This window comes from Apteryx rowi, unplaced genomic scaffold, assembly GCF_003343035.1.
Source record: "Apteryx rowi isolate R43461 unplaced genomic scaffold, aptRow1 scaffold_1280, whole genome shotgun sequence".
In the NCBI taxonomy this organism is placed as follows: Eukaryota; Metazoa; Chordata; class Aves; order Apterygiformes; family Apterygidae; genus Apteryx; species Apteryx rowi.
The window spans coordinates 53,287-64,789 of record NW_020447509.1 but is presented as its reverse complement, the minus strand read 5'-3'; the positions used below and the strand labels follow the sequence as shown (position 1 = coordinate 64,789).

The 11,503-nt window shown below is 52.0% G+C and overlaps 1 protein-coding gene across 1 annotated transcript in view; it reads left to right on the top strand.

The window, feature by feature from the left end:
- Nucleotides 1-10,999: 10,999 nt before the first annotated feature.
- Nucleotides 11,000-11,503, top strand: part of CNNM1 (cyclin and CBS domain divalent metal cation transport mediator 1) — a 21,300-nt gene continuing 20,796 nt past the window's right edge. The window contains exon 1 of the mRNA XM_026055969.1: nt 11,000-11,075. Coding sequence (XP_025911754.1) covers nt 11,000-11,075 — 76 coding nt within the window. The remainder of the gene's footprint in view (nt 11,076-11,503) is intronic.

The window sequence follows — 11,503 nt, the reverse complement described above, 5'->3', positions numbered from 1 at the left end:
AGGCTGCCCCGAAACCGGCGGGACCCGGCTCCCCTCGGGACCCCCCGGACAAGTGCAGCGGCGTCGCGGAGGCAGAGACGCTCCGCCGCCGTGCGCGCCCGCGCAGCTCGGCCGCGCTAGGCAGGACCTTCCGCGGGCCTAGGAGAGGGGAGGGGAGGAGAGCGGGGAGCCGGCCCGGCTCCGCGCCCTCCGCGCCTTCCCCCTTCCTTGGCCCGCTCCTTCCCCTGGAGTCGGAGGTGGCAGCGAAAGGGACCCTCGGAGCGGGTGTGCGGACACGCCGCTCTCCCTCCCCGACTTACCCAGCAGGGAGAGGGCTCTGGCCGTCCCAGCGCCTCCAGGCCGCGGCAGCTCGGCACCGCCGGTGGAGCCCAGCGCAGCTGCAGCCCGGCTCTGCGCCCCGCGCAGGGGCTGGAAGTCCGGGGAGCAGAGGGCTCTGAAGACCGGGCCGGCACCCCGCTCTCCGCCCGTCAKGACCTGGGGAAGGCTCGGCTCGGCTCGGCAGGCGGCCCCGTTCCTGCTGCTGGGGTTTTCCCTGTGCTGCCTCGGCCCCATGTTGYGCTTTTTCGCAGAGAAGCGGTTGTTGGAGCGAGGGGAGCACGACATTTTTGCAGTCATAACTGATAAGTCTCTGAAATGCTTTCTCCATTGCAAACATGTGCATCTTAATGCAAACCATGGCCTCGCTCCCTCCGCCACAACAAGCGCCGCCAGCAGCGCGGAGCCCGGCCGGGCCGGGTCTGCCTGGGCGCCCCGCGGGCGGTGTGGGGAGGCACCGGGGGGCTCCTGCCTTACCTTAAGAAATCGAGCCAGCCATCATGAATGATRGAGGGGTCCAGCTGCAGGGAGAGGAAATTCTCACTGATTATCCTGACAGGGCTCTTGGTGTTGACATCAAGGAGAATGAGAGTTCTTCCCTTCACACCTGGAGGTTTCTCCACCGGCAGCGCTCTCCTGTCCCCGTCCTGGGAGGACAACGAGAAGGTCGCCATGAGAGCCAGCCCAGGTGCCATCAGGGCTAAGAGCCCGGGGGGGCAGGAGCTGGGACAGGGCATGCCGGAGAGCAGGAAACCCCTAATTAACTCGCTGTCTGCAGGGGCTCGCTGGTGGCTAATTGTCCTTATCTAAAGTGTGGGGCGCTCTGCCTTTTTTTGCAATGTTTTGGTGCTGGTGGAGGGGAACTCACGCCCCTGACCAGCCTTTCTCGCAGCCGGTGCCAAGACTCCTTGCAGCCAGCACCGCCCCTTTAAGAGATGCAGGCTCCAGACATTTTTAACTTTTTGAAGGTAAGGGGAGGCTCCTGGTTTAACCCCCTCGGCTCGGGGCCCGCCAGCCCGGCCAGAGCTCCGCCAGCGCCGAGCTTTCGCTTCGCTTTCGCTCCGGCGCGGACAGACGTTCAGTTTCCGCGGCGGGAAAGCCGGGCCGGAGCCGGGACGCCGAGGAGGCTCGGGGCCGGGCCGGGGACCGGGGCCGGTGTGCGGCGCCCGGCGGCAGCCGCTGCGCCAGCATCGCAGTCCCAGCTCGTCGGCGGCGGCGGAGACGGCCGAGGCGGTAAGGCGGCGGCGGCGGCGATGCGGCTCCGGGCCCGGGGAGGGGGTTTAATCACTCCTAAAACTCAAATCGCGGGCGGGGGCCCGACCGCCTGCGCGGAGCGGGGCTGCGCCGTCTCGCCGCGCAGGCGTGGGCTCGCCCAGAGGCGAGCGAGGCCCACGGTACGTGCTGTGGGGCGCTGGGGGGCCCCGGGGCAGCACCCGCCGGGGCAGCACCCGCCGCGGCGGCCTGGGTGAGACGCCCAGGGCCGGGCGCTGGCCGCGCTCCGGACGGGGAGCGGCCTCCGGGAGCCCGGTCCCCGGTGCCGCACGCCCGGCTCGCCCGGCGCGGCGGGGAAGGGGCCCGCTCTGCCCCCGCCGTCGGTGTCGCAGCGCTCCCCTCCGCAGCCGATGCTCCGCCCTGGCCCCCAGCGCCCAGGCAGGCGGCACCCGGGCCGGCCGTGTCGGTGCGGAGCGGAGCGGAGCGCCCGGCGGCGGCGGGGCCCGCAGCCCGGACGGGGCGCCCCCAGCGGGGCCCGCAGCACCATCTGCTGGTCGCGGGCCCGGCCCCGGCGGAGCCGGCACCCACCTGCGGCCGCCCCTTCGCCGGCACCGGCGACACCGGCGCGCCCGGGCAGGTTCTGGGGCTGCAGAGAGCAGCGGTCCGAGCACGGCCCGGTTCGCCCCGCTGTCCCGGCAGGGCGCCGGGTTCTCCCCCTCGGTGCCCGTGCAAGCCGCTGCTGCCCCTGCCGAGCGGAGCCACCTGCAGCGCGGCCGTGCCGCCGCCGCCGGCCCCGAGTCGTCCCCCATCTCCGCCCGTTTTACGGCTCGGGCCAGGACCCGGGAGGCGGCGGAGCGGGCCCCGCTGACCTCGCTGCTGCCCGCCCCGGTCGGCGGTACTCGGTGCACCGGCGGGGCTTCACGCGGCGAGCCCCGCACACGGGGCCCGGTAAAGCACCCGGGCCCCGGCCCCGGGGAAGTCCGCGGAGCAGCGCCGTCTCCCTCGGAAAAGCTCCCCTCGCATCGCCCCAGGCAGCGTTTCAAACCCAGCTCCTCAGGGACATCGCCGGCCTGAGCCGCCTCTGCCCCGGTCCCAGTCCCGGTTTACCTAGGCAGGAGTTGCGGGATCAGGAAATCACTGTGCAATGAACAGTAACCGGGGGAAAGGATGAAAAATACCTCTGGCTCTGCTAGGAGTTAGCAGGAAATGCACAAAATAGGATTTGTCCTGAAACAATCCAACTAACGCGTAGGAGAGCGAGGCTCAAAATACATCTCGGAACAGGCTGCTGAGTGCAGGACGCGCTGACAAAAAGCAGCAAACCGGTGCCTCGGCGACAGGCACAAAGCAGCGTGTATCTGAGCGCTATACAAGTAAGAGGATCCGGGGGAAAGGGCTATGCAATTTTAGCTGTGCAAAGCCCTGGCATCCCGGGACAGGAAGAAGGCAATTTAAGCCTGGAAATTTGTGTTCTGCTGCAAACATTTTAGGCGCAGTCCGCAATAGCATTTAACTGACCCAGGAACTGAAGTTTCTGCTTCAGAAGTGAATTGGCTGCCAGGTTTTGGGTCACCTCTGAAAGAGGGACATGAGTTCCTGAATCATCTTGGGGGTTTTTTTTTGGCATTTTTCCCCCCCCCCCCTTATTACCAAACGATGTCAGCAGGCTTCGGGGCATTTGGGACTCAAATAAGTGTTGTGGCTGCAGGCCGAAATTTGTGTATTGCCTTGTTCTGCTAAGTATGGCTCTATTTTAAAACGAAACTCTAATACATCATGTGGTAAAGGACAAGAAGAAACAAATTATTATGTAATTTCCTTTATATATTTTGTCCTTGCAAATAAACTAGTTTGTAGGAGAAGTGTGTTTATTCTGAAATGTTCTCACGATTAGGCTCTGCTTTCAATGCAAAGTCCGGATGCAGTGAAGTTAGTTATCTGCGGAGATATCACCAACAACATAAAACAAGGAAAGGAGCAAAAATTTTTCCAGCTGCCAGGGTCAGCTTGCAGATTCTGGGAAGACGGCGCTAAAGGAAATATTCACTTACCTGCCTCAGCTTTCCAGACCCACACCTGGAGCCTGAGTTCAGCTGCCTGCCCCGAGCCGTGGGTCTCTTCCTCAGAAAGCGGTTGCACTCCATTTTGCATCTCGATATGGAAAGCTGAATCTAAAAAGAAACTGTATTTTTTAAACGAAGCGTAGGTTTACCAAAGGAGCCCTGTAAACGTGGGAACGCGGGAGCGCGGTGCCGCGGGGCACGGGGAGGCGGCCGGGGCCGGGGCCGGGGCCGCTCCCGCCGGCGGAGGCGCAGCGCAGCCCGGCCACCTGCAAAGGGGCCGCGCTGCCTCCCTTTCGGAGCAGCCCGCTACCCCAGCTAGAAGGTATCTCGGTTTACACCAGCTGTGATTCCGGCTCGCTGTGCCGGTGAACTGCTGGTGCTTTCTTACATTGCGATAATTACTTTAGAAGGGCTGACTCGTATAAAAAATATCCATAAAGATTTACCCGTTTTGTTAGATTTGCAAACATATTTCCCCATTTTCCCTCTACTCTAAACTTGCTGTTTTTAATCTCCAAAGCAGTCATTGGGAAAGAAGAGTGGGGGAGGAGCAGCATTTCTATAAAGAGTTTAGCCAAAGCACATTAAATATTTTCCCAACATCACAAAATAAACAACAATCCTCCAGCTCCCTATAAACTATTTAAAGCATGTCATATCATCTCTTCTGCTCTTGCCAATGTACTTTTCTTTTAATTTATAAGCCGATTAGAGCAACGGCCTGTCTTTTTGTGTATATTTGCAAAACGTCTGGCACTCTTTCAGTCAGTTACAGTTCAGCAAACACTTAAATCTGCATTTAACTTTCGTATCATAGGTAGTTACTTTGATTTTTCCTCACTTTTGTAAAGCTGCTGCTTATGAAAGTGCTTGTGGTAAATGATCTGAGCAGTCTTTGAAGGGATTCAGCAGAGGAGAGCTCTTTGGATGTCCTAGGCAGGGCTGATATAACAAAAACGCAAGGGAAATTTAAACTGAGCTCTCAGGCGGCAGAAATCGGTCCAAAAGAAAATGGGGGAAACCTTCTCAGGAGGAACATTTTTAATTCGCTAGAAAATAAACTTCTGCTCCTAGATKATGAGAGTTATTATCAATAGAGGATGTGCTGTACCAAACAAACCTCCATTAGGCCAGGAAGGATAAAACAAGTTAGACAGCCTTTAAAAAAAAGTGTCTGTGATTCCCGAGATATCAACCATGTCTGTTTCTGTAGTGCTGTCAAGTAAACCTGAGTTATGGATGCTCTAAAAGAAGCCAGCAAGGAGAAAATTAGCAAGAGAAAATAAAGAACGCTACGTATAGATACTTTAACAGAATACATTTTCTTCTCAGGCTCTTAAACGACTGCCCTGTGCCATGGCCTGAGTTACTTGTTCTCCCCAAACAATTTCTGAGGAGAAGAGCAAGTCCAGTGAATGTGGTAAAAATGCGGTCATTAGAGCATGTAATTGCACGGCAGAATCTTTTTATTGAGCTTTTTGCTCCTTCTGCATTGCAGCGTCCATCATTTTCACCGCAAGAGCCTTAATGTTTGCAACGGACCTGCTAAAGTTACCAAAGCATAAAGGTGGGTGTTGCACGATCTGAACTCCGCTTTTGAAACCGTTTTCTGGCATGGTTATCTATCACTTGTCATCTGAATGAACAGGCAGAAGACAACTGCTTGATTTAATACAGTATCTGTGTATCGCCCTTTAGTATAGGTGACCTGTGAAGTTCTGTAACAAGCAAAAACAGTTGCCTGGGCGAGGGAGACTAGCTGGCGAGGGAGCCCAGGGACAAGACAGCAAGCCTACTTTTGAAAGCGCTTCTTCCTTCCAGCCACGCAAAAAAAAAAAAAAAAAAAAAAAAAAAGCAGAAAGCAAAAAGCAAGGCATCGATCAAAACCAAGTGCCTGGTCAGGAAAAGCATGTTTGGCAATGCTGTCTTTGCATTTTTGTCAGCACGAAATGCACATAAAGTGCTATCTCCAAATCTAGCCGTAGGAGAGGGGAGCACTCTGGTGCCAGGAGAGCAGCTCAGTAGCTGCCTAACGAAGGGGCGGATGAAAGGGGCGAGGGACAAGAAGACGGCGCCGGCCCCGGAGGCGGCGAGCGCGGGCGCTCCGCGGGCGGCGCGCAGACCCCGGGGAAGGCGCGCGAGAACGGAGCTGAATTTTAGGCAGCTGCTGAGGAATGAGCATTTTTCTTTTTGCAACTTTATTCTGTGAGCATTTAGTTACTGTGTACTCTGCTGGAGTAAGATGGATGTATTCTTTCCTTAATCTGTCTGGTTTAGTCTGCGTCGTCTCAAAGCGCTCGGGCAAACCCCGGCTACGCCAGTCCTGCATATCTGTTCAAGGAGACAACTAGCAAGCTCCCAAAGTGTCCATCTCCCAACAGGTGTTTTGAGGCTCTTGAAAACCGAGGTACACGGTTTCCACAAAGCTACGACAACTGCTCTGGAGGCTGATAAAACCAGGTACCATCGCAGCAGGCAAAAATCCTCTCTGCTCAACGCCTCTTCAGCAAGCAGGGGGAAAAAAAAAACGGATTATGCCTGAGAATATCTGAGCGTGTAACAACGCCCTTTGGCAGAGAATGCTCTTTAGACCCTTCAACTTCCCTGTACTAATCAATGGTCTGATACAGCTTTTGTTTTCCGTATCTTGAGTAAAAGCAAATGTGGCAGCAATTTGACACAGTCAAATAGATTTAGAGGATAAATACAATAGTGAGACCCGTAGCTCTGCAGCGCTCACAATACCCTCATAAACGTTTTTCTCAAACGGAGCCCAGCCCTGAAGAGTGATGTGTAGCATTATCCTCGTCTCACATCATCACGGGAAAAAGAAAGAGAAGAGAATACTCCAATTTTACAAGCCCGAGAATGAACGCAAGAGTGTATTCGTCCCACCATCTGGGAAGAGATGATAGAGGATAAGGAAGAGGGAATACAGGGGGTGGTAAAACTTCACAAAGACCTTATATATTTCCGCAGAGATGCTTCACATTCCAGCAGCAAACACGGAGGAAGCGGACATGAGGAGTAGATCAGAGAGGRGAAATAGGAAGATGGATGAAGTACAGGGCTAGAGGAGCAAACAAGTCAATTACGAAAGGGAGAAAGGCGCTCTGTGCAGGCACCGAGGAGGAGAGGGAGCTCAGTGGAAGAAACGGCAGCCAAAGGAGCACTCCGAGAAGCTGCCAGGGTGAGGGAGGCAGAAAAAAAAATCAGAATCTTACAAGTAATTACGAGACTGTAAAACACCTCGGTCACCAGTAGGACCACTGACCGCTGCCCTGCTGTGAACAGACACCTGAGGAACCAGCTATTTCAAAGCTGCAAACCGATCGTTTGGTAAGAGAAATCAGGAGCAAAACATGAAGATCGTGGTTAGGGAACAAGAAGAGGAACTATGGAGAACTATGGGCCATGGCTGGAAACCAAATAAGTAGATGAAGGAGAAAAAGTGAAATGCCAGCTGTGTAGAAGCAGAGGATGCCCAGGATGAGCTCTGGAGACTAGGAGAGTCGGAAGAGCAAAAATGAGCGCAAAGAATGAGGGGGAAATGCCAGAAGGCGCTGCGATGTGCTAATGGAGGGTGGAGAAGTTGGGCTGCGGCTGGATAGACTTGAAACCAATCCCCTCCTTCCATTTTCCAGTGAAAGCTTTAAAACAAATACAGAAAAACAAACACCCTTCTGCATAAAATTTCAATAACAGTAGTTAAGTYGCAGAATTGCTCTTCTTTAAGGCGGTGATGGAGAGATGAAGGTCTGGGAGCATCACATCARAGGGAGAAAGCATAGATTCTGGAGAATCCCTTTCGGATTCCCCAGCTATCCAAAGGCTTAATACGAATCTGATACAAACCCCATCCCTCCGATGAGTAAGTGAATAGTTCCTTCCCGTGTCTSAGAAGCAAGGGGGCAGGAGAGAAATGCTGCATGATGACAAGAAGCTACAAGAGAAGCGTTTCCCCAGCCCTTATGGCAACAGAGCCCCACCGCAGGCCTGCTGCGGCGCTGGTAGGACACAGAAATCAGAGGGAAGGTTGTGGGGAGGGCGCAGGGTGCCCAGGCCAGGCGCGGGAGCTTATCGCCCAGAAACAAGTGCAGGGGGAGGGCATATAYTCACAATGCAGACATTTCCTTTGTCCTTTCTGCCAGGATCTGGGTGTTGTAGTCTTTCTTCTCCCTCCACGGCTTTCTTTCTGTAAGCCCTTTAGTAATAGCAGCAGGGAGAAGGCTAAAAATAAAGCTATATTGCCAATATAATAGGCATGCAATTGCTTGTCTATTTTCTTTGACAAAGTGATGCTTTATTTCCTGTACAATGGAAACTACAGTTTGATATTACAACTATTGGTTTTTGACTGAATGCAGAAATTTGATTTAAACAGTGACTTTCCCCCCTGTATTTAATATTACCATGTGTCACTGATTATATATTTAAGTTGCAGAAATGAATTAAATTTCATGGCTTCCTCGAGTTAGGTTCTCTTGGAGTGGATTGTCTTCAGCCATTAACCAAAATACTTGGAAATCAGCTTAAACCAAAACAGCAGACTTGTGGTATCATTTCAGGAGAAAACCGGTTATCACAAACTAAGTGCTTAACAAGTCATCACCCAGAGGGCTGGGTAAAGCTTTACAAACCTGCAGTAACTGTGTCTGGGATAAAGAAAACAGGGTTTAATTAAACACCACAGACTCACAGATGGAAAAAAAAAGGTACAGTGCAATGTTCAGAGCTCCCTTGCCTGGGGTCTTATTACTTCTGCTCCAGAAGTTATCATATATCCCACATCTCAGTGGTTATTTCTCTTACTTGGAGAAAGTATCTGCTCTCAACTGGCTGCAGAGCATTGGTGACARCTACTTTGCATGCATGTTCCATGAGAAACCAGCCCTATTCTTGCTAGATTTCTCCTCACTTTCTGGGGAAAAATCCAGATTTTCTTTACTCCTGTTTCCCACTATGATTTGGAATTGCTAACACTTCCTCCCCTACCTAGTAGCAATCCCCTGGCTGCCCCTCTCCCTTTCTTAGAGGGCCAACATTACTCCTAASAGCAGAGCAATGTTGTAAGTGGAGAACAGGTAAAGGAAGGAGACGACAGTATAAGGAGAAAAGGAGAACAGCAGTTCACTGCTTGCTCAGGGATGCAGCAGGCAGGATACAGCTGGGACAGGCCTCAGTGAGAGCCTTAGAGATTCATGTCATACTTTGCCAAAGACTCAGTCAATTGAGCATGTGTTAAAGCACAGTTTGTTTTGTCTTATTTGGAGCTTTGGAAGACATTTCCATCTTGAGTCATTGAACATGCTCCAGCGACACACCTGCAACTTCTGGAGTGCATCCTCTCAGCGAGAGGCTCGCTAGCACGTCATCACTTGTGCAGGGCAAATCCTACTGAAAGCAAATCAGGCCACAGCTTCCGCACCAGTTTACTTTCACACGTAGTACATGTAAGCTAACATTTGGCAAGAATGCAACTGGGTCCTGATCTAGACAGAGCTCACAGCAACAGATGGTGTTTGATGCAGCAGGACCAAGACAGCTTCACCCGAAACTGAGCATTATTTCTCTTCTGCATCTCACGCTCCAGACACATCTTTTTCAGAGTGGAGCTATTGTCACTAGGGCTTTGCAATCCTCTCGTCTCTCAAGCTGTTCAAGACCACATGCCACATTCAACCTACTGGTTACAACCTAGTCCTTACACCCAGGTTATTTTTTTCCTGCCTAATCATCTCACTGCATGAGGCTGAATCCTGTCATATTGTACATTAATATAACATCACAATAGGAAGAGAAACTCTGAACCAGCTGCTACAGACATTTTGTGCTGCCAATGAAGAAGGAAACATCCATTCCACCGCACACAGTAGCTCTGTCAGCACGCATGAAAGCAGCACTAGTAGTTAGCAATCTAACAAGTTACATCTGGTGCCCATTTTGGGACAAAGCCATGGAAAAGCTAGCAAAAATCAGCCTCCAATGCCACCTCTTCAAGCATGAAAATTTCATCCTAAGGGGAGAAATGTTCAGAAGAGAAAACCTAGCACTGAAGTGAATGTTGCAGTGAACCCATAAGATACAAGATGTGACCAGCCAGGTCTGGAGCTTCAGCTACTGTCAGATTTTTTGCCACAGGTTCATTTTGCCAGTAGAACCACGGAGAGAGATTGCCACCTTGTGGTTCCTGCTCCTGCAGTGCCATGGCTCCCCTTCTCATTTTTTTTTAATTGTAGTAGCCTACATCAGTGGTTTTCAACCTGCTGCCTGTAGATTTCTGGTGACAAGAATACTACGGACAAGAATAATAATTCCCAAGTATCTTGTTAACTAAAAAAGCAAGCCTGTAGTTCACAGCTTTAAATTCCTACACTGAGGGACCCATCACTGGAAAACCTTTCAGGAGTCYCCAAGTTAATAAAGATTAATAACTACTGACACAGATACATAGCTTCCAAACAACGATCCAAAATGCCTTGGCAGTGATGCACAAAAATAMATTGTCTTTATAATATTCTCAGCATCCAGAAGTCTGAGAAATTGAGGGCTGATGACAGTCTGCAGTTCCAAAAATTTGAGGTGGTCTCAGACAGCAGTTCCCACTTGGTCTTAGTATGGAAAGAGCAGTCATATATTTTTCCCCATCACTTGCACATAGAAAGTCATGACCAGACAAAACTTACCCCCTAGTCACTCTGGATACCRTTTAGGACAATTTGCAAGATCTATTACCAGGATAGTATATGTGGAAATAGGRGTAAGGTCTGGAAAAGGAGCTTACCAGTTAGCTCCTCTGTAAATCATGCCCAGGTAGAGCACCAGACAGTATTTCTCCACTGGAACCAGGCCATTAGAAGGAGAAAATCGTCAAGGTCCAGAGCTAGTGAAGCAGCACAGAGTCCCTTTGAAATCCCAGGGAATTAATCAACTTTGGAAAGAATTTGATGGCCTTTTCCTGAGAAGGGGAGAATCTCTCCTAACACTGCAATAAACACAGGCCTCTCTGGTAGCTCTTTATGGCAAGGACTCCTATGTGTTTCCCGATCTACCGACAGTCGATTACCATGGGTGCAAGGAAGAGACGGAGAGCTGTCAAATGCCAGCACTGATCACCCCACGGGCCTCCTTCCCATACCAATTCTTTGCTTGTCCCTGCAACAGCTGAGGCAGGAGGCTCTGTTTTGCCTGCCTGAAGCCAAAGGAGCAGGCAGTACTGTGGTCTGATGGTGGAGCCACAGGGCCAGTCCGTGGCAGAAAGGGCCTCCTGTTGCTCTGATAGCAGTCCCAGAGCACTGATGCTAGTGTCACACTAGGTCTCTTCCTTCCCTGCTCCCAGGGCCAGGAATGTATTCGGTGGCTACTGGAGGTGTGCTGGGGTTTAGCTTTTGCATCAGCCTTGGAYGAGGATGGAGACAAAGGCTGAAGATCATGTCTTGCGCCACTCTATGCACATGAAGGGTGCCTTCCTGGAACTGCAGAGCTGTGAGGAATAGTCAGAAATTTGGAGAACTTCCTTTTCCTCCCTGACATTTTGTGACTAGCTTCCTACTTTGCCATTAGTGTGCCTGTTCCAGCTGTCAGCAACATCAGTTGTTTTCCAATTTCCCAGCCTCTGTTTCAAGGCTGTCCTGGATGTTGGTCCAGGAAAGAGCCATTAAGTTTAACGTTAGATGACTAGCAAGAGGACTAGCTAATCATTAGATGATTAGCACCAGTCAGGTATTCCCTGTGTGCAGTCTTCAGCACGTACTTCCTAAGCTGATAAATCCCCTTTGCACATCACACTCTCCTTTGGATCTAGAGACACGAATAAATGTTAATTAACGGGTGACGCATTTGTTTCCTAGCAAGACTGCAAGGCCCGCAGCCGGGCTGCGAGGCGCCGCCGGGGCGGGAGCCGCGTCGGGCCC